Source organism: Pseudorca crassidens, chromosome 2, assembly GCF_039906515.1.
Source record: "Pseudorca crassidens isolate mPseCra1 chromosome 2, mPseCra1.hap1, whole genome shotgun sequence".
NCBI classification, from domain to species: Eukaryota; Metazoa; Chordata; class Mammalia; order Artiodactyla; family Delphinidae; genus Pseudorca; species Pseudorca crassidens.
In genome coordinates this window covers 22,443,778-22,471,355 of record NC_090297.1, presented here as the reverse complement: position 1 = coordinate 22,471,355, position 27,578 = coordinate 22,443,778, and the positions used below count along the sequence as shown (strand labels likewise).

Genomic DNA, 27,578 nt, shown 5'->3' with positions numbered 1-27,578 from the left:
TGAGCTGTTTATATATTTTGGAGATTAATCCTTTGTCCTTTGATTCATTTGCAAATATTTTCTCCCATTCTGAGGGTTGTCTTTTCGTCTTGTTTGTAGTTTCCTTTGCTGTGCAAAAGATTTTAAGTTTCAATAGGTCCTATTTGTTTATTTTTGTTTTTATTTCCATTACTCTAGGAGGTGGGTCAAAGAAGATCTGGCTGTGATTTATGTCATAGAGTGTTCTTCCTATGTTTTCCTCTAGGAGTTTTATAGTGCCCGGTCTTACATTTAGGTCTCTAATCCATTTTGAGTTTATTTTTGTGTATGGTGTTAGGGAGTGTTCTAATTTCATTCTTTTACATGTAGCTGTCCAGTTTTCCCAGCACCACTTATTGAAGAGACTGTCTTTTCTCCATTGTATATCCTTGCCTCCTTTGTCATAGATTAGTTAACCATAGGTGCATGGGTTTATCTCTGGGCTTTCTATCCTGTTCCACTGATCTATATTTCTGTTCTTGTGCCAGTACCATATTGTCTTGATTATTGTAGCTTTGTAGTATAGTCTGAAGTCAGGGAGTCTGATTCCTCCAGCTCCAATTTTTTCCCTCAATATTGCTTTGGCTCTTCGGGGTCTTTTTTGTCTCCATACAAATTTTACAATTTTTTGTTCTAGTTCTGTAAAAAAAATGCCACTGGTAATTTGATGGGGATTGCATTGAATCTGTAGATTGCTTTGGGTAGTATAGTCATTTTCACAATATTGATTCTTCCAATCCAAGAACATGGTATATCTCTCCATCTGTTTTGTATCATCTTTAATTACTTTCATCAGTGTCTCATAGTTTTCTGCATACAGGTCTTTTGTCTCCTTAGGTAGGTTTATTCCTAGGTATTTTATTCTTTTGTTACAATGGTAAGTGGGAGTGTTTCCTTAATTTCTCTTTCAGATTTTTCATCATTAGTGTATAGGATTGCAAGAGATTTCTTTGCATTAATTTTGCATCCTGCAACTTTACCAAATTCATTGATTAGCTCTAGTAGTTTTCTGGTGGCATCTTTAGGATTCTCTATGTATAGTATCATGTCATCTGCAAACAGTGACAGTTTGACTTCTTCTTTTCCAATTTGTATTCCTTTTATTTCTTTTTCTTCTCTGATTGCCGTGGGTAGGACTTTCAAAACTATGTTGAATAATAGTGGTGAGAGTGGACATCCTTGTCTTCTTCCTGATCTTAGAGGAAATACTTTCAGTTTTTCACCATTGGGAATGATGTTTGCTGTGGGTTTGTCGTATATGGCCTTTATTATGTTGAGGTAGGTTCCCTCTATGCCCATTTTCTGGAGAGTTTTTATCATAAATGGGTGTGGAATTTTGTCAAAAGCTTTTTCGGCATCTATTGAGATGATCATATGGTTTTTATTCTTCAACTTGTTAATATGGTGTATCACATTGATTGATTTGCATATATCGAAGAATCCTTGCATCCCTGGGATAAATCCCACTTGATCATGGGGGTGTTGATCACTTAACATCCTTTTAATGTGTTGTTGGATTCTGTTTGCTAGTATTTGGTTGAGGACTTTTGCATCTATACTCATCAGTGATATTGGTCTGTAATTTTCTTTCTTTGTAGTATCTTTGTCTGGTTTTGGTATCAGGGTGATGGTGGCCTCATAGAATAAGTTTGGGAGTGTTCCTTCCTCTGCAATATTTTGGAAGAGTTTGAGAAGGATGGGTGTTAGAGCTTCTCTAAATGTTTGATAGAATTCAGCTGTGAAGCCATCTGGTCCTGGACTTTTGTTTGTTGGAAGATTTTTAATCACAGTTTCAATTTCATTACTTGTGATTGGTCTGTTCATATTTTCTATTTCTTCCTGGTTCAGTCTGGGAAGGCTATACCTTTCTAAGAATTTGTCCATTTCTTCCAGGTTGTCCATTTTATTGGCATAGAATTGCTTGTAGTAGTTTCTTAGGATGCTTTGTATTTCTGCAGTGTCTGTTGTAACTTCTCCTTTTTCATTTCTAATTTTATTGATTTGAGTCCTCTCCCTCTTTTTCTTGATGAGTCTGGCTAATGGCTTATCAATTTTGTTTACCTTCTCAAAGAACCAGCTTTTAGTTTTATTGATCTTTGCTATTGTTTTCTTTGTTTCTATTTCATTTCTTTCTGCTCTGATCTTTATGATTTCTTTCCTTCTACTAACTTTGGGTTTTGCTTGTTCTTATTTCTCTAGTTCCTTTAGGTGTAAGGTTAGATTGTTCATTTGAGATTTTTCTTGTTTCTTGAGGTAGGCTTGTATTGCTATAAACTTCCCTCTTAGAACTGCGTTTGCTGCATCCCATAGGTTTTGGATTGTTGTGTTTTCATTTTCATTTGTCTCTAGGTATTTTCTTATTTCCTCTTTGAGTTCTTCATTGATCTCTTGGTTATTTAATAATGTATTGTTTAGCCTCCATGTGCTTTTTTTTTTTATGTTTTTTTCCCTGTAATTGATTTCTAATCTCATAGAAATCAATTACAGGGAAATTTTTGTGGTCAGAAAAGATGCTTGACATGATTTCAATTTTCTTAAATTTACTGAGGCTTGATTTGTGACCCAAGATGTGATCTGTCCTGGAGAATGTTCCATGCGCACTTGAGAAGAAAGTGTAATCTGCTGTTTTTGGATGGAATGTCCTATAAATATCAATTAAATCTATCTGGTCTATTGTGTCATTTAAAGCTTCTGTTTCCTTATTAATTTTCTGTCTGGATGATCTGTCCATTGGTGTAAGTGAGGTGTTGAAGTCTCCCACTATTATTGTGTTACTGTCGATTTCCTCTTTTATAGCTGTTAGCAGTTGCCTTTTGTATTGATGTGCTCCTATGTTGGGTGCATATAAATTTATAATTGTTATATCTTCTTCTTGGATTGATCCCTTGATCATTATGTCATGTCCTTCCTTGTCTCTTGTAACATTCTTTATTTTAAAGTCTATTTTATGTGATATGAGTATTGCTACTCCAGCTTTCTTTTCTTTTTTTTTTTTTTTAATTAATTCATTTATTTATTTATATTTTTGGCTGTGTTGGGTCTTTGTTTCTGTGCGAGGGCTTTCTCTAGTTGTGGCGAGCGGGCGCCACTCTTCATCACCGTGCACAGGCCTCTCACTGTCGTGGCCTCTCTTGTTGCAGAGCACAGGCTCCAGACACACAGGCTCAGTAGTTGTGACTCACGGGCCCAGTCGCTCCGTGGCATGTGGGATCTTCCCAGACCAGGGCTCGAACCCGTGTCCCCTGCATTGGCAGGCAGATTCTCAACCTCTGCGCCACCAGGGAAGCCCTCCAGCTTTCTTTTGATTTCCATTTGCATGGAATATCTTTTTCCATCCCCTCACTTCCAGTCTGAATGTGTCCCTAGATTGGAAGTGGGTCTCTTGTAGTCAGCATATATATGGGTCTTGTTTTTCTATCCATTCAGCAAGCCTGTGTCTTTTGGTTGGAGCATTTAATCCATTCACATTTAAGGTAATCATTGATATGTATGTTCCTATTACCATTTTCTTAATTGTTTGGGGTTTGTTTTTGTAGGTCCTTTTCTTCTCTTGTGTTTCCCACTTAGGGAAGTTCCTTTAGCATTTGTTGTAGAGCTGGTTTGGTGGTGCTGAATTATCTTAGCTTTTGCTTGTGTGTAAAGCATTTGATTTCTCCATCGAATCTGAATGAGATCCTTGCTGGGTAATATTGGTTGTAGGTTCTTCCCTTTCATCACTTTAAGTATATCATGCCACTCCCTTCTGGCTTGTAGAGTTTCTGCTGAGAAATCAGCTGTTAACCTTATGGGAATTCCCTTGTATGTTATTTGTCATTTTTCCCTTGCTGCTTTCAATAATTTTTCTTGGCCTTTAATTTTTGCCAATTTGATTACTATGTGTCTCAGCGTGTTTCTCCTTGGGTTTATCCTGTATGGGACTCTGCGTTTCCTGGACTTAGGTGGCTATTTCCTGTCCCATGTTAGGGAAGTTTTTGTCTATAATCTCTTCAAATATTTTCTCGGGTCCTTTCTCTCTCTCTTCTCCTTCTGGGACCCCTATAAAGCCAATGTTGTTGCGTTTAATGTTGTCCCAGAGGTCTCTTATGCTGTCTTCATTTCTTTTCATTCTTTTTTCTTTATTCTGTTCCGCAGCAGTGAATTCCACCATTCTGTCTTCCAGGTCACTTATCTGTTCTTCTGCCTCCATTATTCTGCTATTGATTCCTTCTAGAGTAGTTTTCATTTCAATTACTGTATTGTTCATCTCTGTTTGTTTGTTCTTTAATTCTTCTAGGTCTTAGTTAAACATTTCTTGCATCTTCTCGATCTTTGCCTCCATTCTTTATCCGAGGTCCTGGATCATCTTCACTATCATTATTCTGAATTCTTTTTCTGGAAGGTTGACTATCTCCACTTCATTTAGTTGTTTTTCTGGGGTTTTATCTTATTCCTTCGTCTGGTACATAGCCCTCTGCCTTTTCATCTTGTCTATCTTTCTGTGAATGTGGTTTTTGTTCCACAGCCTGCAGGACTGTAGTTCTTCTTGCTTCTGCTGTCTGCCCTCTTGTGGATGAGGCTATCTGAAGTTCATGGATTTTACTTTTGCCAATTTTACGGACACATATGACCTTGTGAACACAAGGCCATGGTCCTTCCTAGGGCCTATGCAAGTGTGAGGCCTTGACTGACAAATAAACCCCGTGGTGAGTCCACCCCTAGGCCTGGTAAGGTCAAGTATGAAATGCCCATGGGAGATTTGGGAATTCTGGAGGCAGAGCAGGATCTGGGTTCATGTCTCCCAGCCAATCCTCTCCACTACCAACCCCACTCCCGTGCCTCACAGGCAGGCTTTCACCCAGATCTTCCAGAGCTTCCTACCTGTAACTAAGCCCATACTCAATGTACCTTCTGTGTGGCCACCTACTAACAGTTAGGTTGCTCCAGCCAGGACTGCTCAGGGATCCTCTGTTCCATCAGTTGAATCCTCCTTTGCTTTCCAGGCTTGGAGGTCCAAGCCCATAAGCCCCAGGAAGCCTTCTCTGCCTGCCATTGCCTCCCCAGACAGTGCCAGCACTGTGCTTGGCACCAAGGCCTTTGGTCAGTACAGAGTTGTTGTCTGAGTCCCAGCAGTGCTGTCAGTCGGATATCACCCATGTGTGGTCAGTCTAGATGGACACATCCTAAGCCCCTCCTCTTACAGCCAGGCTGGGGCATGGAGGGTGGGAGACAGAGAGAGAGAGGACTCAGACCCAGAGACAACACCTCTGACATATGGGTCACTACCGTAACAGGGGGCTTACATTGTTTTGCAGGAATTTGGAATCAGCTCCTGTCCAGCGCAAGCTGGCTAAGACTGTTCGGGGCCACTGACGCTAAAACTGGGCCTGCACAGTTGTCTGATGAATGACCTTTTGACATCAGAGGGCCAAAAACTCCACCTCAGATCATGCTAAGCACCTCCGTTGTTGAACATGCATCCTATAAAGAAGCCACGTCACTCAGATACACCTGTGCAGAACCCTGATTACCTCACCCTTTCCCTACCGCTGACCACCTTTCCACACACGTAAGACCCTGCTTCTTCATCCCCCACCCCTTGCCTTTGGGGAGGCAGATCTGAGATTTGTTCTCTTGTCTCCTCACTTGGCTGCCTCGTGAATAAACCCTTTCTCTGCTGCAAACTTCGGCATCTCAGTGTCTGGCTTGCCATGTGTCAGGCAGACGAACCTGGATCGGTAACACTAGGTCTGCCTGACTCAAGGTGTCAGGCTGTCTTTGCTCAACCTCAGTACTGGACCGTCCAGGCTGAACCACCCCTTCCCACCCCTGACCCACATCTCCTTCCGCTCTCATTCTGGATTCTCCATCCACTCAGTACAACCAGGATGGTGAAGAGAAGCTCAAAGGGGTCCCAGGGGCCCATGGGAGTGGAATAGCAAGGAAGGGGCCCTTTTGGAGCCCCACACTGTACAAGGGGAAAGACTCGACTTTCATCTGTTTATTCACTGCTTATCCTCAGTCTGAGCACAGATCCTGCCACACTGTGCACAATAAATATTAGTTGAATGAATGAATTTGAGGCAGCAGCTCAGGGTAGGGGAACCTTCTTGGGTGGGGAAATCATCCCTCCAGGTTGACCTCATTCACCTCTGGGTGCTTCTCCTGGTCCTCTGGGGGTGGGGATCTGGGCTGGGTTTCCTACAGTTCTTTTTTTTCATATAAATTTATTTATATATTTATTTTTGGCTGCATTTGGTCTTCGTTGCTGCGCATGGGCTTTCTCTAGTTGCGGCGAGCAGGGGCTACTCTTCCTTGTGGTGCGCAGCTTCTCACTGAGGTGGCTTCTCGTTGTGGAGCACAGGCTTTAGGCGCGCGGGCTTCAGTAGTTGTGGCGCACAGGCTTAGTTGCTCCGCTGCATTGGCAGGCGGATTCTTAACCACTGCGCCACCAGGGAAGCCCCCTACAGTTCTTAGTAAATATTTTCAACTTTGCTGTGTCTTCCTTCTCTTTCTCTCTGGAGCAACATCCTGACTATCAGAGGAAGCTGCTGTGTGAGTTTGGCAAGTCACTTCCCCTCTCTGAGCCTCCAGCTCCTCATTTGTTAAAAATACTCACTTTCAGACTTCCCTGGTGGCGCGGTGGTTAAGAATCTGCCTGCCAATGCAGGGGACACAGGTTCGAGCCCTGGTCCGGGAAGATCCCACATGCAGCAGAGCAACTAAGCCCATGTGCCACAACTACTGAGCCTGTGCTCTAGAGCCCGTGAGCCACAGCTACTGAGCCCACGTGTCACAACTACTGAAGCTCGTGCGTCTAGAGCCCGTGCTCTGTAACAAGAGAAGCCACCGCAATGAGAAGCCCACATACTGCAACGAAGAGTAGCCCCCACTCACTGCAACTAGAGAAAGCCTGTGTGCAGCAACGATGACCCAATGCAGCCAAAAATAATAAATAAATTAATTTAAAAAAAAATTTTAAACTTACTTTCAAGGTTTTAAATTATTCAATTGAAATATTTATTATGACCTTTCATGTGCCAGGCACTGCATAAGACCCATAGATTTAAAGACTGAAGGCGATAATAGCTTTAAAGCACAGCAGTGCCTGACACATAAAGAGTGGTGTCAGTTATAGTTCTCCATGCTCACCCAGTATCTCCCAACAGAATGCCTCCCTCATTTAGGACCCTCTTTCAGAAACCAGTTCCAGTCCACAATTTCCATGGATGAGGAGAAGTCTGGGCCAGTGGATGAGCTGTGGACAGCAGAACAGGAGAAAGGAATAGGAACCAAATAAGGGTGCTAATGTCAGACATGGCCAGTAGATGGCAGCAGCGTCCGTAAAATGAGCTTGTCCTCCTGCAGCCTCTCCTAAATTTCTCCCAGACCAGGCTGCATTCATACAGTGAACACATTAGTGTGAACAAGTGTGTGTCCTGGTGGGAGGTGTGTGTACAAAGAAGTGTGTGTGCATGTGTACGTCAACAATACGTGTACAGGTGCCAGGAGTGAGTCTGGGTGAGAGAACAGAACGTACCCAGCAGTGTGGAGGAGTGTGGTGGGAGGAGGTTCGTGCACCCAGTCAGGTATGTGTACGTGTTGCCTCCGGGTCAGTGTAGGTCTATTTGCATGTGGCTGTGTGGTGTGTATGGACTCCCCCCGAACCCGCAGAGCAGCCTCTTAACCTTTTGGGTCCTGGAGCCCTGGGCACCCAATGAATCCCGTGGCAAAGCACATACTTGACACAGAGTGCATACCCCATTTCAGAGGGTTCTGGAATCACTGTGAACCCCCTGGGGGTTCCCCTGGGTAAGGGATTACATCCAAATGTTAATAGAATGGAGAACTATGGATGACGTTTTGCCCCTTCTTTTCAAGCTTATTCTCAGTTTCTATAATGAGCATTTTATAGTGACCATAAACATCACTGAAGAAAAAAAAAACCCCTGTGTTCCCTTCCACCAGTCTTTCCTTCCCTCTCCTCCCAACCCCTTAGGAAGCAGCTGGGTTCCCCTATGTCTGGACGAGCTGTAGGGCCCAGCAGCTTGCTGAGAGAGGGCAGGTCTTGCTCAGTATGGGGGTGCTCTGATAGCAGCTGCGGGATACGCAGGCAGGGCCAAGGGTCAGCACAGTGCAGTCAGAGAAGGCTTCCTGGAGGCAGTGGAAGCGGCACTGACTTGGAAGTGTGAAGAAGCTGGCACCTGAGAGAAGTCTGCCCATCCCGCCCCATTGCTCGGAGAACCGCCTGCCCTTGGGCTGGGACTCAGCAGTCCCCTTCCGGTAGAGGGTCCCCCTCTCTCTCCAAGGGATTTTGAGGTGGCAGGCAGGAAAGATTGAACTTAGACTCCTAGCATCCTCTATTGGGAAGGAGCACGAGAGGTCATCTGGATTTTTCAGGCAACTGGAAGCTACTGAAGGTTAAAAGCAGAATGTGTTTCCCCATTAATAATAAGGTGCCCTCGTTACATGCACAGCTGTTGTCTTGCTGGGTCCTCAAGAGAATCCTGGCAAGTTAGTTACAGTAATTGTTATCCTATTTTACAAAAGAGGAAAGTGATGCCCAGAGTGGTCCTGCAGATGCGCTTTTCCTCAGGGCAACTCCAGAGGTGAATTAAAAAATCTCGACGGTGCACATACTCACATAAACGCCTAATGCTCTGGCACGTGCTTCCCTCTCCCCACTCCCCTCCTCTCCCTCCCCTGCCCGCCTCACCTTCAGAGCTGTTCTTCCCAGTCTCAGTGGGAGTTGGCTCTGGGCAGAGCTGCGGAGCCTCTGGGAGGTCTGGACTTGAGCCGCTCCCTGAGTAGACTGAGGCCAAGCAGTCAAGGCCCTCCCTACCCCCCTGCAGCCCGGTAGCCCTGCCTCCACCGCTGCCCACACAGTCTGCAGCTGGGGGTGGGGTGAGATCCCAGTCTGGGTCAGGGCACCCACCTGAGTTGGAGCTTTTCACCTTGACACAGCAGGGCCCAGGTGGGCAGCCCAGGGCTGGGGCTCGAAAGGGAGGTTGCCCCAGAGGGGAAGAGGGGCTCTGTGCCCTGGTGCTCTCTTAAGGACCCAGTCACACATGGTGGGGAGGCACATCCTGGGCAGGAAGTTCCCGTTACAGAGTTATTGAGTAACCAACCATCAGGGCGAGGAGACTTGGGGCTTCTATGACCAAAGGCAGGGTCACAGTAGGGCAGGTGGGAGGAGGGTGGAAGCGGGGAGGAAGGTTAGTGGGAGCCCCAAGAGGCGTGTGGGCAGGGCTCTGAAGGACAAGGGCCTTAGATTAGGGGGTGGGCCACAGCGAAGAAGGAGGAGCCAGTCTGGAGGGGTGGGGGTGGGAGACGCTCTAGGAAGTGGCTACAGCTGCCTGGTGTGTCTATCTCTCCCGTCAGGTGGGGTTCTTAAGGACAGTGTAGCATCTCCCTCTGAGACAGGTCCTGAGGGTAGGGCTACCCTCTCCACTCAGTGTAAGCAGGCAGGTCTATGTCACCCCCCAGACTGGGGCCCCCTCATGAGCGGACCACAGAGGGTGAGCAAAAGAAGCAGCCAGAGGGCTGCTCTGGTGGCGCAGTGGTTGAGAGTCCGCCTGCCGATGCAGGGGACACGGGTTCGTGCCCCGGTCTGGGAGGATCCCGCATGCCACGCAGCGGCTGGGCCCGTGAGCCATGGCCGCTGAGCCTGCGCGTCCGGAGCCTGTGCTCCGCAACGGGAGAGGCCACAACAGTGAGAGGCCCGCGTACCACAAAAAAAAAAAAAAGAAAGAAACAGCCAGAGATGTGGACACTGAGAATAGGCCTCACTTTATTGGGAAAACAGAAGGTTGGGTCCTTGGTCCCAAAATGGGACCTGGGAGAGGCAAAAGCCAGGTGTTTAAGTCAAGTTCATTTTGACATGCCTGCCTCCGTCACCCCCAAAGGGGGGCAGCTCCAATTACAAACACCAGGCCCCCAGGGGATCTCTGGTTTTTCCCAGTCTCTGGGCAAATGCCCAGGGGATTTTACCAATAGATGTCTGCTTCTGGGATAAAGGAACATGAGGGAAATGTCTCTTTCTCTCCCAGGATGGCAGCACACTCAGAACCCAACAATTCCTGCCTCTGCCCCTCCATTGTGCAGAGGCCCAGAGAGGGACAGAGCCCTGCCCAGGGGCACACAGTCAGCAAGTGGAGGATGGAGAGTCAAACCCACATGCCCTGTGTCCTGGCTTGGGACTCATTCCAAGAGGAGATTCTAGAAGATGAGCCCCACTAGATGGATGTCACCTGCACCAACACCCGCCAAGGGACCATCCCCATGACTCAAACATGCAAGCCAAAAGGCCCAGGCCAGTGCCACCCGGGGACCTTTCTTCCCTCCCAGGTTGTGCCCCAATCTCAGGTCCCTGGGCGGGTAGCCCCGGTGAGGACAAAAGGGGACAGCTATGTAGAAGGTACTTGGAGAGAAAACATCCTCTTGAAATTTGCTTCTCCGATGCACGCTGTCCCCGCTTCTGAAACTCAAGGAGATGGTTAAAAAGTAAAGTTCTTTGCTCCTGACCCACCTACAGCACTTAAGAGACGGGGGTCGGAGCAGGTATAAGGTGTCACGTTAGATGACATTAAAAAGCTCCGTTTGTTGAGCACTTACTATGCACCAGGCATAGTGTTACCAGACCAGGTTCCTCTGCCTGACACTCCTTCACCCACTCCGTAGAATAACTGCCCTGTGCCAGTTGCAGTGTCAGTTGCCGAGAACACTTGTGTGACCCAAACAGGTCCTTCGCTCATAGCCTCTTTGTAAATCTTCACAACTTCTTACCAGATAAGCGTTGTCTGTCAGCCACGATGGAGGAAATGGGCTCAAAGAGTGAAGTGACTTTCCCAAAGTCACACAGCAAAGACGTGGCAGGCAGTCAAAAAAAATCACAGAACAAGCAGGTCTTCCAAGGCAGGGAGAAACTGGAAGGGAGAGCGACCCGCCAACGTCACAGCAGTTTCTTGGATGGCTGGCCTGTGCCCCTGCTGCCAAGGTGATGAGGCACGGAGCCTGGCAGGAGGATGCTCAGTTCACACCTGTCAGCTGGACACAAGGGTCTCCCTAGTACCACCAGTGTAATCACAGAGTGTCCTCTTGGGAGCCAGGAGGAGGAAAGCCGAGGAAGTGCACTCGACAGACCCAAAACAGCATCCTGGCTGGCCCAGCCATGGACAAGCCGTGTAGCCTTGGGCAAGTCATTCCCTTCTCTGAGCCTCAGTTTCCTCATCTGTAAAATAGGGGTAATAATGCCTACTTCACAGTCATGCTGTGAAGATGAAATGTGACCCCATGTAAAGTGCCTAGAACAATGAAGGGCCCTGCATGCTGTATTACCTGTTATGCTTACACTGGCCTCGCACTGAGATCTATGCCTGGGAAGAGCTGCGCACAGGTGGGGCTCATGAAGGTGGTGCTCATGGAGCCAGAACCGGAGCGACCCCCAAGCCTAGCGCTCCACTCCGTCAGGAAGGCACCTCACCAGCCCCTCTCTGGCCCCCATTTTGAATTTCCAAGCTGCCCACCACCAGAGCCACACAGCCTGCTATTCTAGCCCCTGCTAGAGAGTCCTGACCCTCTCCTGTCACTCCCCCCAACACCCAGCACTATGTGCTCAGTGCCCAGAAATGACATAAAGGAAGACATGATGATGAGAATATAAACGATAAGAGAAAGGAGTGTGTGTGTGTGTGCGAGTGAGTGTGAATGCTGGTGCCAGGATCCGGGGGGATCACTTCCTAGGTGTTTTGGAGCCTCCAAGCTGGCTCCCAGCCTGGATCTGCAGTAGCTGCCAGGCGGGAAGGCACGCCGAGGCCAGGCTAAGGATCTGCTGCTGATGACAGAGGGGCTGGTCTTTGGGCGGAGGCCCAGCAGGGGCCCAGCCTGGACTGTTGTTCCTTGAAGTCCTCTCAGGACATAGTGACCCCTCTCCATCTTGGGGAACGTTTCAAGTTCCAAGCCAAACAAACCTCCTTAGACAGAAGCTTCTGGCACCCCCATTATTATTATAGGATAACCCTGTATTGGGGGCCTACTATGTGCCAGGCAACATGTCTATCCTTCAGAGAGAGCGCTTGGAAGTGAAGGGACTTGCCTAAGATCACACTGCTAGCAAGTGACCAATAATCCGGCAAAATCAGGACACTTACTAGAAACTGAGCATCATATTAGAGACTGACTCATTCCCTCGTCTTTAATCTAGGAGGAAACAGAAGCTCAGAGAGGGCAAATCCCTTGCTGAGGTCACACAGCCAGCCCGTTAGCATCACAGCTGAGATTTGAATCCATTGTTGGGGCTTCCCAGGCCATGCAGAAGACTGAACTTGAGGGCTCTGGTTTACTCCCATCACCCTCCTGCCCTCCCCACCCAACCTCTCTTACATTACACTTGACATTATCCATCACTCTCTCCCCCTGGGAACGCCCTCCTCCGGTTTCCATGGCAGCACATTCTCCCCCATCCTCCTCCTGCTTCTCTGGCAGCTTCTCACTCTCCATGGTGGCTCCTGAGCCTAAGATGCAGGGGGATCCCAAGTCTGGGTCCCCCATCTCTTCTCTTCATCACTACCTCTGAAAGCTCATCTCCTTTTCCGTCTAGGTCTCTAGCTCTGCCCTTACACTGCAGCTCCACTTTTAAGTAATGACGGCTACTTACCACGTGCTAAGAACTTATGTGCTGGGCCCTATACATACATTAATTCATTAAATCCTCACAACAATCCCATGAAGGAAGTCCATTCTACGGATGAGGAAACTGAGGCACAGAGAGGGAAAGCCAAGGTCTGACTCCAGCCTTAATTAACCACTACTTCTATTACAAGGAGAGATATGAAATTGTAGGACATTTTGAAACCAGAGGCAAAAACTTTCCTCCCACCTCTTGAAAAGAGAGGAGTGGAAATTCTGGAGGAAACCAGACCTACTCCATGGCTTTGAGAGTTCTGTGGTGATCCGGAACTACACTGTCAACTTGGAGCTTTAACATGCAGCATGCGCAATACACTTTGAAACATGAAGGTTTGGAAGGCTTCAGGAGGAACGAAAGTGCATGGAAAATCGCCCCTTTCCCTCAGACTTTTCCATTTAAGTCTTAAGTCTTCAAAAACCTCATCCCAGGATGCCAGCTACTAAGGCTCTTGGACCCCGTTGTTCCACTGACTTGAGTTCTGCCACCACCAACGAACGGGCTCTGTGACTTAGGGGTAAGTGGCTTGACCTCTCTGAGCCTGACTTCTTGTCTAAAATAAGGGCAATGCTGGGGCTTCCCTGGTGGCACAGTGGTTAAGAATCCGCCTGCCAATGCAGGGGACATGGGTTCGAGCCCTGGTCTGGGAAGATCCCACATGCCGCGGAGCAACTAAGCCCGTGCGCCACAACTACTGAGCCTGCGCTGTAGAGCCCACGAGCCACAACTACTGAGCCCATGCACCGCCTCTACTGAAGCCCGCACGCTCCAGAGCCCGTGCTCCACAATAAGAGAAACCACCACAATGAGAAGCCCGCACACCGAAACGAAGAGTAGCCCCCGCTCGCCGCAACTAGAGAAAGCCTGCGCGCAACAACGAAGACCCAACGCAGCCAAAAATAATAAATAAAAATGAAATAAAATAAAAGAAGGGCAATACACTTGCCCCACTGGGCTGTCATGAAGATCAGAGGGATAATGTGCATCGAGTACGTGGCATGGGGCCTGGCACACAGAAGCGTTCGGCTAAGCCCCACACTCTGGCTACACACAGCTTCTTGGGTTTGCCAAGCACTTGAACATTTCCAGCTTTTGCACACGCTGTTCTCTCTTCTCGGTGGTCAACTCCTAGTCATCCTTGAAGGCCCTCTGACCCTTTCCACCTCTTCCAGAATGCCTACAAATATAGGTTTCAGCAAAAAGCTGGGAAAGGCACTTCCCTGTGACCCCCCGCCCTCCCTGTCACGGAACGCATCACACTGAGATGCAAAGATCTGTTTATGCTCGTCTGAGCATGGGCTTGAACTTTCTGAGGGCAGGGCCGTATCTGACTCATTTCCGGGTCCCAGTGCCCAGTGTGCACAGGAAGCAGTCAGCCCCTGATGACTCCAAGACAAATTTATATATAAGAAGTGGTAAAGAACAAACAAACAACAACAACAAAAAATAGGCAGATCTGTCACAGCCACAGGAAATGGCAGTGAGTGGATCCAGAGCAGCCTCGAGACAGGCCTGTCCTAGGAGGGGTTGAAGGGGACAGTCTTTACACAGAGAAGAAACAGCCCTGGCTCCAATATCACCTCCTTCAGGAGTCTTCCCCTGTTCCTAAATTGTCCCCTTTCTATGACATCTCCACAAGGCACTAGCAGGAGGGGTCCCAAGTGATAACAAGTGTCCAGGAGTGTGTCCCCTGCCTTGCTGACACCCCGCCATTCAGACACAGAGATCTCTATAGTCCAAGGATCCATTTGGATGGTGGTCTAGGTGGGCTGGGACCCCAGGCCTTGGTAGCTTATCAGCCTGGATCTGAGCGCTGGGCAGGGTCCCACATCTTCCAGGGTCCTAGTAGAGCCATTTCCTGAGGGAGGAAAATTCCCAGGTCTGGGGCTTCCCGAGAAGGGGACTATGATTTGCCCACTAAGGGCATCCCTACCCCTAATGTGTCCAAAGCCCACCTTGGTGCCTAAGTGCCAAAGCCCCTGAATGCTAGCTCAGCCCCTGCTAGAGTGACAGCCTCCCAGACAGCAGAAAGGCTTTTGTTCCAAGGAAATGACTGTCAAAGGGAGAAGAGGTATATCGTTTCTTTTTTTTTTTTTTTCTGTTTGAGACAAAGACGTCAATTTCTTTCCATCTGTCCCAAAAAGGGAAGAAAATTAAATTTGTTTTTACAAAGATGTCAGCACACTGCTTCAGTGGGGATTCAGCGGTGTGTGATAGAGACAGTGCTGGGGAGAGAGGGGAGAGAGGTGGGGAGGTGGGGAGATGAAGCATGGGGGAGGCACAGGGAACAGGCCAGACCCTGATGCTGGGGGGAAGCAAAGACCTGGCAGTGGCTGAATAAAATGCCAAACAAACAAAGAGAAAAACTTCTATGCCTAGCTCTGGTGGACCTCGCCCTTTGCAGCTTGAAGGGGGCAGCTCGAGCAGGTGGGGGGCCTGGGGACGCACACTGATGCTGGCACTGCGGTTATAAAAATCTTCTTCCCCCCAGTTCCTTCAAAGTCAGGTCCCGGGGAGGGGATGTGGTTCCAGTTCACTGGACATGTCGGGTGCAGCCAGATGTTGGGAGGAGGGAGAGAGGATTTCCCGGAGGTTCTTATCAAGGCGCCAGAGACTGAGAGAAGGAAAATTCCACCCTGGTGCTTCAGATGCCCCCACCCAGTCCCAGGTGCCACCTACATGCACGGAGCTCTAACTAGTGTGGAGCTCTGTCCTCCAGCACCTGGGCCACAGAAGCCAGGACCGTGGGGATCCCCCAAAGCATCTGCCCTCCAGCTTGAGGACCTAACCTCAAAGCAGAAGCCCCCTCTCTCTGCCACCCCCACCAGCCCCTGGCACAGAGGCCGACTGGCAACTCTGGTTTGGGATCCGCAGGCCCTCCCTACTCCTTCCTGTTGGGGCCCTACCCCATCTGAGGCTACCCTATCCTGCAGCCTCTGTCCTTGCTCCACTGTCTCAGCCCAAACCTCACAGGGACACAGTGCTGGAGACACTACTTCGATGCGGGGCATCTCTGCCCATTCCAGGGAAACGACTGTCAAGGAGAGAAAAGGTAGAGTGTTTCTATTTTATTTTCTCTTTGTTTATAAAGATGCCAAGTTGGACCTGGAGCTCGGCAAGCCCCGCCTCTTTCTGGAACTCGGGGTTGGTACTCTACCGCAAATTGAGGCCCCATGCCCTGCACACAGGCCCTATCTCGTGGCCCGATCTGGAGCTGTAGACGCAGCCTCGCTGTCCTGTCCTTCGACTCACCCCCAGAAGGGGCCCCTCCCCACCACAGAGAGGCCCAATCTTGAAGCTCAATTCCACCGTCCTCACCACTTCCCCTCCTTGGTCCTGGGCCCGGTGTCAGGCCCAGACCCCAATTCCTGCAAGCGCAGCTGCAATTAGAACCCGTGGCTGTCTCGAGGTTGAGGCCCCGCCCCCCGCGCGGGGGCCCCGTTTAGCCGCCCAATCCTAGAGCAACAGGTCCCACTCCCCTAGGCTCGCTAGCTTCCCCAGCCCAACCCAAAGCCTTTGACCTTGAGCTCAGCCTAGAGGCACCACCCCATCATCCTTCCCCCCCGCCCCCACCCCGCCTTCCCCAGACCAGAGGTCCACCCCACTGCAGGGGCCCCATCTCCAGACCAGCGGCCCCCTTCCGCCCCACTCCGCGTCGTGGCCCCCGCCCCCATTAGAACTCGGCATGACCGCCAACGGGTCACTCCGGAGGGGTGCGCGGCGGGCCGGCCCGGCGGGGTCAGGCGGCGGCACCACCGCCGGGACCGTCGGACAGGGTGCAGGCGGTGACCCGATCGCGGGCCGTAGCTTCGCGGGCGCGGCCGAAGCTGCCGGGTTCCGGGCGGCCGCAGGGCATGCGGCAGAGCTGGCGGAAGCAGCGCTTGAAGTTCTCGTCAAGGAAGGCGTAGAGCACGGGGTTGAGGCTGCTGTTGGCGTAACCGAGCGCGATGCACACGTGCAGCGCGGCCACCACGAGCGGGTCGCGGCGGTCGATGTCCACCAGCGTCCAGACGATGACAAAGATGTGGATGGGGGCCCAGCACACCACGAAGGCGCCCACCACCACCAGCACCATGCGTGTGATGCGCCGCAGACTGCGGTCCTTCTCCTTGGAGCCAGAGAGCAGGCGCACGCTGCGCAGGCGCAGCAGCATGAGGCCGTAGCAGACGGTGATGATGAGGATGGGCACAACGAAGGCGAAGAGGAACACGCAGATCTTGGTCACCGTGTCCCAGTACCAGCTGGGGCTGGGGAACTGGAGCATGCACACCACTGCCCCGTCTGGGCCGGGGAAACAAGGAAAGACAGTGGGTGAGGGGCTCGTGGGCCTAAGGACCTTGTCTCCCTGCTCACCCACCCTTCTCAGCTTAGTCAAGCCCCATGGCCTCCTCCTGGCCTTTTCTCAAGGTGATTCTTCTACCCGGAATGTCCTCCATCACTTCTGCACTTGGTGAACTCCTACTCATCCTTCAAGACCTCAGTAGGATTGGCCCTAACCTAGGAGGTCTGCTTTCTATATTCTCTCCCAGTCCCTTTATCAGCCTCTATGTACATGGGCAGCAGTGATATAATGATAATGATATAATTTAGCCCAAGCCCACTAAATGACGGTCATTATGATAATGAAAATACCCCACACATTTCCAAAGTAGCTCCAATGGGGAAAATATTGCTAGGATTGACTTAGAGAGCATGAGTTAAGAGCAGGACTCAGGGCGCCCTGGTGGCGCAGTGGTTGGGAGTCCGCCTGCCGATGCAGGGGACACGGGTTCGTGCCCCGGTCCGGGAGGATCCCACATGCCGCAGAGTGGCTGGGCCCGTGAGCCATGGCCGCTGAGCCTGCGCGTCCGGAGCCTGTGCTCCGCGACGGGAGAGGCCGCAGCAATGAGAGGCCCGCGTACAGCAAAAAAAAAAAAAAAAAAGAGCAGGACTCAAGCCCTGCTGTGTGATGTGGCCTTGGGCAAATTATTGAACCTCTATCAGAGCTCCCATAAAGTGGGACTAACAACGGTACCTAAACTCATAAGGTTGTTGTGAGGATTAAATGGGCCATGGCATGGAAAGCATTTAGCACAGCGGGGTTCAAGCACTTGGTGCGCTCACAGGGCCGAGGGCAGAAATGTATGGGAGTCCGGGGGTCAGAACTAGGGCCAAGGAGGCAGATGTCAGCTTAATGTCAAGAACTTTCTGACTGCCACCACTTGTCCCAAGATAAGAGGGGCACCTAGGATGGAATGAGCTCCCTGTTCCAGGAGTGTGGCCTTGGGCTGGATAAGCACCTCAGGGGATGTTATGGGATTCAGATACAGGGCTGAGGCTGGCCCAGGGGACTTCCAGGACCTCTTGGGATTCTGGAATCTGAGGACCCACCCAGTGGACTTGGAGCCTGAGAGATGTAAGAAAAGGGCTGGGATCCACAGACAGAGCGGGTCCACGGGACATCAGGCTGGCAGGACCCCCACCAATGACTGAACCCAAGGGCTTCATTGTACAGATGGCAGAAGCAGGCCCAGAGAGGAACAGCACTTGTCCAAGGTCACACAGCAAGTGGCTTACAGAACTGAGTGCCAGTGACACACACTGGGGGAGTGTATGTGTGTGTGTAAAAGAGTGTGTGGGGGGGGTGTTGGGGATGAGGGGGCCCATCTGGCCTGGCCCCAGAAGGGCTGCAGTTAATGGCCTGTAAACTGAAGGCTGACAGTGAGGAATGGGGCCCAGCTGGTGAGTCAAGTCTAATCACACAGAGACTATATAAGGCACCAGGAGCTCTACCCTTGTGAGAGTGGAAGGTGGCCAAGAAACCTCCCACCAAGCCTGTTCCCTCTCCTACCACAACACAAACCTTCACCCCAGCAGCCAAAAGGAGCAACAGATATGGGGGCAGGAGCCTTGGGTTCTAGGCCGATTCTACCAAATGTCTGGCTATGTGACCCTAAGTAAACCACCTGACCTCTCTGATTGTTTTCTTTCGGTCCTATGGAAGTAGGAGTCCCTGCCTTGTCTATCTCACAGGCTTAATCATTCTGATAGCTGCTACTTATTGGGCCTTGACAATGAGCCAGGCCTTGTCCTAAGTCTTTTACACGTATAACCTCATTTAATCTTTCCAACACTCCACGATAGAGTGTGGCTCAGATAGGTTAGTGACCAGTGTCTTTGGCCCCCTGCTAAACTACTTTTCCCACTTACATCAAGTAGGGGTCATGTGACCAGCCATCACTAGGAAGTGATGCGCCCTGACATTTAAAAGTGGTTGTGCTTTCTCACCACTCCCATATTCATCTGCTGGCCAGATGCCAGCACACTGCATCCAAAACCATCACTTGGAGACTGGATCCCTGAATGACTGTGTGGAATAGAGCCCCTCCTCCGCTTACTCACATTGGATTGCAATGTGAGTGAGAAACTTCTACTGTGTTAAGCCTTGGAGCTTTGGAGATTGTTACAGCAGCCATCCTGACTGATACAGGTGGTTACTGTACTAATTACCATTTTACTCTGAGAAAATGCACCTGTCATTCTGTGCAGGCCATTCTCTAGGGCTTGCTTTGGTTATCTGGGTCAACGGGGTGGAAGGGAATTTGGGATGAGATTGCAGATCTTGTGGCCTGCACTGCTCACTGGTCAGTGACACCCTCACCCCACCGGCTATCCATCCATCTCCCTAAAGGTCAGCCATCCACACATCTAGCCATCTGTAATCCCATTTATAAACTTCCTTTGGCCAGCTACCCATATGACCACCTCACAACAGTCCACCATTCACGTTCCCATTGGTTGCCTATTCACAGTCCCGCTGGCCAGCCACCCATACTTTCATTGATCAGCAATCCATATTTCCATTGGTGAGCCACTTACACCCACCCTGGTAAGTGGCCTGCAAACCCACGGAGGCCCGTGAGCTGCCTCCTGTGGTCAGTGACCTGTACCAAGGCTCCCTCCCTCACTCACCCCGGGGGCGGGTCACGGCCATGACCATGATGGGTACACCAACAACCGAGGCCAGGACCCAGATGCAGATGTTGATCAGCTTGGCCTTGGCAGGTGTACGTAAGTCCAGGGCCTTGACAGGGTGGCAGACGGCAATATAGCGGTCGACACTCATCATGGTGAGCGTGAAGATGCTGGTGAACATGTTGTAGTAGTCAATGGAGAGCACAGCCTTGCAGAGCAGTTCCCCAAAGGGCCACGTCTCCATCAGGTACTTGGCACTCTGGAAGGGCAGTGTGCTGGTGGCCAGTGCGTCTGCCAAGGCCAGGTTGAAGATGTAGATGTTGGTGGCCGTCTTCATCTTAGTGTACCTTAAAAGGAAGTGCATTTGTAATTTTTCCATTTCACAGATTTCAGTTTCACATGAAACTCAGGGAGGGGAAATGACTTGCCAAAGATCACACAAAAGGTCAGGGGCAGAAGTGGGACTAGAACCCTGAACTATCTGATTCAGCATCGTTCCTTTCCACTATAACAGATGCAAAAGGAGTTCTCTGGCAGGGGGTAACTTTGGCAGGAGGTATTGGAGGAAAAACCCTTATCTTCCCAGGGGTTCTAAGCAATATGGTTAAAGATAAAGCTGGGCTCCAGAGGAAAACAGGTCTAGGTCCTAATTCTGCCTCTACTGTTTATTAGCTGAGTGACTCTAGACTAGTAACTTGAATTCTCTAAGCCTCAGTGTCCATAACTGTAAAAAAGGGGTGATACTTTTACCAACCTCATAGGGTTGTTATAAAATTTAATGAGATGATACAGCATTTAGCACTGAGCTCAAAGCATGGTAAGTGCTCGGTATGTGATAACTGTTATTATTCTTCATATATAAGAGTGAAGCTGGGGGCTAGACCAGAGTGACCTGACCCTCTGGCCTCTGCCACTGATCTGGCCTTTTGGGAATATGACTAGCCAGCTCCAAGGAAGCCGGGGCAAACTGGCTGGGGCCTTACACTGCCTGGATATTCTCCATGGTAGACCAGGGCTCCCAGTCTATGGTCCCATCCAGACCATCTTATCCCCAGGTAGCTGGACTCACCCAGCTGTGGGGAAGGGGAGCAGGTGACAGAGTCACACATCTGACCCAGGGTGTGAGCCCAAGGGTCCAAGCCCGATGTCTGCAACAAGCTGGGCACCCAGAGTTCTGCAACGTCCCTCCATGCTCTACGCTGCCGCCCAGCTGCCTGCACTACAGCTGACCCCTTGTCGGGCCAACATTTATAGTCAAAACGCCTCTGTACCAGGGCCTGGGCTGGGCACCGGATAGCCTGCAGGAGGCTAAATACACTGCAATAGACCATTCCCATGCAGTGTGATCATCACGGAAACACATGCACACTGAGGCAGGGGTAAGGATGCCTTTCATGCCCCTGGAATGATCTCAGAAACCCAGGGAAGGGTTGCATGAGGAACTCCTCAAATTTCAGAGCAGGAAGAGCCCTGAGAGATTGACGGGAAGTGGTTTTGCTACCATGTGGTCCAAGGACTCCCAAAGGAATTACCGGAAGAGCCTGTGAGAAGTGCAAATTCTTGGACCCCACCCCAGACCTTCTCAATACTTTTTTTTGGAGGGGGGGGCCATGCGCGGCATGTGGGATCTTTGCTCCCCGACCAGGGATCGAACCCATGCCCCCTGCATTGGAGGCGCAGAGTGTTAACCACTGGACCACCAGGGAAGTCCCTTTCTCAATCTTAATCTCTGGAATTCAGGCCTGGGAATCTTCATCTTTAACAAGACACCACACACACACACACACACACACACACACACACATATACACACACGATTCTCACGGAGTTTAGTTTGAGAAACAATATGTAGCCTAAAGCCCACACGGGGGAGAGATGGGAAACTGACCCAAGGTCACAGAGCGACAGCGGCGGAACCAAGGTGAGAACTTGGACCTCCCGGCTCCCAGACGGTGCTCTCTCCACCCTCCACCAAGGGTGGAAGCATGCTGTGTGCCTCTGCTCCCCGGGCCGGAATCCCCCTGACACCATGCCGAGCCCGGGGCACCCAGGATGAGCGCACCCAGTGTGTTCTGAATGACTGAACAAACTCACATCAGCTAAGGCTGTTCCTTCATGAAGTAACTGATTTTTTTGGTTAAAAAAAAAAAATTGACTCCTTCATGGTCCTTCAGGGCCAGCATCTGTCCCACTCCCTCCCAAAATAACTATCTGCCCTGGGCTGGAGAAGCAAAAAGTTTTGCTCGGAGACAGCAGAACTGCAAGTCTCGGGAGGTCCGCCTTCAGCGGGTGCAGGAACAGCTGTGTGGGAGGCCGCCTCAATCCCGCAGCTGACTTGTCTAATTTCACTTCTTTTGCGCAGAACAATCAGAGGCTGTTCTTTGCCTGCTATTTTGATTTGGAAAGGATCCTTCAATTCCCAGAGGGGGCTGGGACGCTGGGAAGAGGGTGATGAAGCTGCTGTAGCTGGTCTGGGCAGGGCTGAGGCACAGCTGACTCTGGCAGGCGGGGCCCCAGCAGAGGGAGAGGGAGGCCTCTCGTCACAGGCCCCCCCACCACTCCCACGGCTCACCGGCTGTCAAGCCCCGTCCTCTTCACCTCCTCAGACAAATCCTGCCACTCTCTGGCTCTCAGCCCCATAGGGGCCCCCCAAAGTTCCTCCACATTCCACAAACTGGCCCTGACCACCTCTTGGGTCTCAGCTCCCAGAACCTTCCCCCTGATGGACGTGCCCCCCACCCCCATCCCGGCCTCTCTGCTGTTCCCATCCCACCTCAGGGCCTCCAGACTGCTGCTCGCTCAGCCTGGAACCCTCATCCTCCAAATTTTGCCTGGCTTGTTCCTTCACGTAATTCAGGATCTATTCAAATATCTCCTCCTCAGAGAAGCTGCCCTGCCCTCTCTATCTTAAGTGCCCTCTCTTCCCTCTCTTTACGCTGCTTCATTCTTTACAGCACGAACCACCACCCTGAAGGCAGGGCGCTTTGCCCATCTCGTTCGCTGCTGTATCGTCAGGCCTACTAATGGTACCTGGCCAATAGCAGGCTCTCAGTAGACATTTGTGGTACAGATGTCTTAGTCCAAGCCTCCTCAGTTCTCACGGGAACCATCACAGCAGGCTCCCTGCCCCACACTTCATCCTCCACATGAAAAGGTAGATTTTCGCAGGCAGATTCGACTCTACCGCTTACAATCCTTCCATGGCTCCCCACCGCCATCTGGATAAAAACCAAACTCCTCACACTGGCATTCCATCTGGGTAGCCTCCTTTCCCACTGTGCCTGCCCATCACATCCAGCCACATCTGTGGTTCCCTCAGATGCTCGTTCACTCTAGCAAGCCCTCCCTCCTAAGAGACAGCCACTGTGATGGTTTGGCAGGAATCCTTCCAAACCGCATAGGTGTGGTTTCTGCCAATGTAATACAATTACCTAGTGTTACAGTACTATAATGGAAACACTTGCCCCTCTGCCCTACCCCATCCTCACTTCTCTGTCCTGCTCACCAGAGGCAACCGCTTTTAATGTTTTAAATTATTTTTCTAGTGATTATCTCCAGAATTCTAAATAATATGCTTAAATGTCTATTTCTTGATGTATCTATTTTAGACAGTATCTGTTGAAGTTTGTATTCGGTTAAGCCAGGCTATGCAGCAGTAACAGACAATCCCAAAATCTCAGTGGCTTAACACACAAAAAAGCTTCAGTTCTTACCCTTGCAGAATCCATTCAGTGTCTCCAGCACAACCATATTCCATGAGGCATTTCCAGCCTGCTTCAACCTTGTGGCTCTGCTATCTTAACCCAAGGCCTCCTTGGTCACCACAGAGGGAGAAGTGACAGCCACAGGGTCATCTAAGCTTCATTCTAGCTGCAAGACAGTACTTTCGCCTGAAGCTGACTGACCAGAACTAGTCATATGGCCCCACCCAATTGCAAGGGGCTGAGAAGTAAGTTGTCTTTCATGTGCCCAGAAGGAGGGAGAACGAAATATTAGTGAACACTACTAAGATCCTCCACAACTCTCTAAATCTGGTAGATGAGGATTAACTCTCTTACACTACACAACTTCCTCTCTCCATCCTCCCAATATAGTTCTACCACAATTTTTAAATTTTTAGCTAAATTGATATTCAAGGTTTACTTCTTTTCAGGGTTTATATTCTTTTTTTTTCTTTTAAGCTTTTTTTTTTTTAATTTTTATTTTAGGCTGTGTTGGGTCTTCGTTGCTGTGTGCAGGCTTTCTCTAGTTGCGGTGGGGGGGGCTGCTCTTCATTGCGGTGCACAGGCTTCTCATTGTGGTGGCTTCTCTTGTTGCGGAGCACGGGCTCTAGGCGTGCGGGCTTCAGTAGTTGTGGCTCACGGGCTCAGTAGTTGTGGTTCGCGGGCTCTAGAGTGCAGGCTCAGTAGTTGTGGCGCACAGGCTCAGTTGCTCTGCAGCATGTGGGATCTTCCCGGACCAGGGCTTGAACCCATGTCCCCTGCATTGACAGGCGGATTCTTAACCACTGAGCTGCCAGGGAAGCCCCACAGGGTTTACATTCTTATGACTTTGTAGATACTGTCCACTGAGCCAGATGGTATACTATAGTTACACTTATTTTCTAGTACTGATTTTTGTTTTTCCTGGAGTTAATAATTGCTTCTTTTTTTCATTTGCTTAGTTCTGGGTACATATTGATAAATCTCTTCAAACACTCCAGCAGATCCATAAAATGCCTTTTCCATGCAGTCACATAATCTATCAGTTCCTTTTGTTTTTCTAGTGAATCCACTTCCTGGAGCTTCCCTCCTCCCCTTTCAATCTGGGACTGGTTACTTTCTAGACAAGCTGCACACCTGTTTCCTGGGTTACTAGTCTTCTTATCTTGGTTTATGCCCTTATTTTAGTGGAGCATATCCTCTAGTCACTTCCTAAGAAAGGGCACGTAGAAAGTAAAAATTTTACACCCTTGCATGTCTGAAAATGTCTTTCTTCTATCCTCACTTCTGATTTCATTCATTCTACATAAAACAGTAGATTGGAAACCATTTTCCCTCAGAAAATTGAAGGCATGGCTCCCTCATCTTCTAGTTTATAGTGTTGTCACTGAAGTATCTGAAATGATTCTGATTCCTGATGTTTTGTATGCAATCTGTCCTCCCCACCCCTGAAATTTTTAGGACCTTCTTTTTATTCCCAGTATTCTGACATTTGTGATGATGTGCCTTAGGATGGCTCTTTTTCATTTTTATTAGGTCTTCTCAGTCTCAGGTTTATGCCCTTCAGTATACAATGTCCTCTCATCATTTCTTTGATCACTTCCTCCCCTCTGCTTTCTCTGGAATCCCTGGACAATCTGGTAGTCAGATATCGGGTCCCCTGGATTAATCATCTAATTTTCTTATCTTTTTTATTTTCCAACTTTTTGGTACATCTTCTGGGAAATTTCCTTTTCATTACCTCTCAACCTTTCTACTGACTTTTTAAAACTTTGTTTTGTCTCTCATGTTTTATTTTCCCAGCGCACTTTCTTCTCTTATTGTTCCTTTTTATATAGCATCTTATTTCTAATATCTTCTCTACTCTCTCTGAGAATACTAATAATTTTTGTTTTGTATTTTCTTCTGCTCTCTGCATTGTCTATCTGCTTCGAACATTTTTCTTTATTTGTCTGCTTTGGCTTCCCTCTTTTATCCTGGAGACTTCCTTCAAATATCTGGTGATGTGTGACTAAAGGTTGGTCTTTGAGTGAAGCACTCATTAACTAATTGATAGCTCTTGGGGTGGGGGGCTGTCAACTGTTTGCTTCATTCTACGGGGACTGAATGAAGATCTGGCTTTTACACTAGGAGTACTTAAATATCAGTGTCTGTAGGTCTCTTCTTTGGGGCCTTCAGAAGAGAATCCTCCCATTTCCTGCCTGGGGAGCACACTTCTGGCTGTCAGGATTCTGGTAGCAGAGCTGGAGAAGGGGTCTGAGAAACCTCCATTTTTCCCTTTGGTATCTCACTCTGACCCTTTCTGTGTCTATTGGTCCCAAGTTCAGTTCCTCCAGGTTAACTTCTCCAAGGAAAAAACCCTGGCCTCCTGCAGAGTGGAGGGGTGGCCACCTGGCTATGCAGGGAACAAGGGATGGGGGACTAAGGGTCTCACTGCTCTCTCTATAGGTAATCAATTCCCTGCCCCTGTTTTCAGCCCCACATCTCACCCCTTCTTAGCCTGTTCCTCCTCTTTGAATTGCTTTTCATCATCCAAATATGTGTTGCCATACCTTAAAGAACATAAACTGAGACACAAGAGATGAAGTGATTTTGCCCAAGGTCACATGGCCATTAAGTGGCAGAGCTGGTATTTAACTCAGGAAGTCTAGTGCCAACACCTGGTAATGACTTTGCTATTCTGCCCCTCCATGATTTTTACCTTCCTTCCTCCTCCACTTCCTTTGTCCCCCATATTTCAAAAAGTCAAGGAATGTGAGCTTATTATAAGCTGAGGTTTGTTCACTCATCCAACAGGTATTAATCGAGCAGCTGGTATGTGCCAGGCACTGAGTAACGGATATAGGAGTAAAGATGGCAGTCTGACGTCTTGAAACTTATGGTCTCAGGGAGGGGGCAGACACTGAACAAATTGCTGCACTGTTTAGGCAGGGGAGTGATGTGATTTGATTTATGTGTGTTTCTCAAAAGATCATTGTGACTCTCCTGTGTGGAGGCTAGTTGTAGGGCAGAGCAAGAATGGGTGAGAGAATGAGTTTCCTAGGAAGATAAATTATTTATTTCCCCACATCTCAAAATCCTACTGTCGGTCTCTAATTCCCTTTTTCTTTTTCCTATTTCAAAAAGTTGTAGATGTGACATTGGATCCTTATATTATACCATACTTAAAAATTAACTCAAAATGGATATAAGACCTAAATGTAAGAGCTAAAACAATAAAACTCTTAGAAGAAAATATAGAGGGAAAGTTTCATGACACTGGATTTGGCAGTGACTTCTGGGATATGATACCAAAAGCACAGGCAACAAAAGAAAAAATAGATAAACTGGACTACAACAAAAGTCAAAGCTCTTGGGGCTTCCCTGGTGGTGCAGTGGTTAAGAATCCACCTGCCAAGGCAGGGGACATGGGTTCGAGCCCTGGTCCCACATGCCACAGAGCAACTAAGCCCGTGCACCACAACTACTGAGCCTGCACTCTACAGCCTGCGAGCCACAACTACTGAGCCCACATGCCACAACTACTGAAGTCCATGCACCTAGAGCCCATGCTCCGCAACAAGAAAAGCCACTGCAATGAGAAGCCTGCGCACCTCAACGAAGAGTAGCCCCCACTCGCTGCAACCAGAGAAAAGCCACGCGCAGCAACAAAGACCCAACGCAGCCAAAAAATAAAATAAAATAAAATAATTAAATAAATAAATTTATTAAAATAAAAAAGTCAAAGCTCTTACGCATCAAAGGACACTATCAACAGAGTGAAAAGGCCATCCACAGAATGGGAGAAAATATTTGCAAATCACATATCTGATAAGGAGTTAATATCCAGAATATATAAAGAACTCCTACAACTCAACAATAAAAAAGCAAACAACTAGATTTGAAATATGGGTAAAGGACTTGAACAGACATTTCTCTAAAGATATTCAAATGACCAATAAGCACAATGAAAAGATACTCAACATCGGGCTTCCCTGGTGGCGCAGTGGTTAAGAATCCACCTGCCAATGCAGGGGACACGGGTTCAAGCCCTGGTCTGGGAAGTTCTCACATGCCGCGGAGCAATGAAGCCCGTGCAGCACAACTACTGAGCCTGCGCTCTAGAGCCCGCGAGCCACAACTACGGAAGCCCGCGTGCCTAGAGGCCATGCTCCGCAACAAGAGAAGCCACCACAATGAGAAGCCTGCGCCCTGCAACGAAGAGTAGCCCCCACTCGCCACAACTAGAGAAAGCCTGCGAGCAG

The 27,578-nt window shown here is 49.2% G+C and overlaps 1 protein-coding gene across 3 annotated transcripts in view; it reads right to left on the bottom strand.

Annotated features, from left to right (window-relative positions):
* Window positions 1–9,764: 9,764 nt before the first annotated feature.
* OPRD1 (opioid receptor delta 1) overlaps window positions 9,765–27,578 on the bottom strand; it is a 43,030-nt gene continuing 25,216 nt past the window's right edge. For 2 of the 3 annotated variants that reach the window (XM_067725109.1, XM_067725110.1), the window contains exons 2-3: window positions 19,631–19,980; window positions 9,765–16,960 (exon numbers count right to left, since the gene is read on the bottom strand). In XM_067725109.1, the coding sequence (XP_067581210.1) occupies window positions 16,419–16,960; window positions 19,631–19,980 (892 nt within the window). In that variant the 3' untranslated portion in view covers window positions 9,765–16,418. Of the gene's footprint in view, window positions 16,961–19,630; window positions 19,981–20,702; window positions 20,863–27,578 lie in introns of those variants that run through there. The other variant, XM_067725111.1, reaches the window with a different exon arrangement.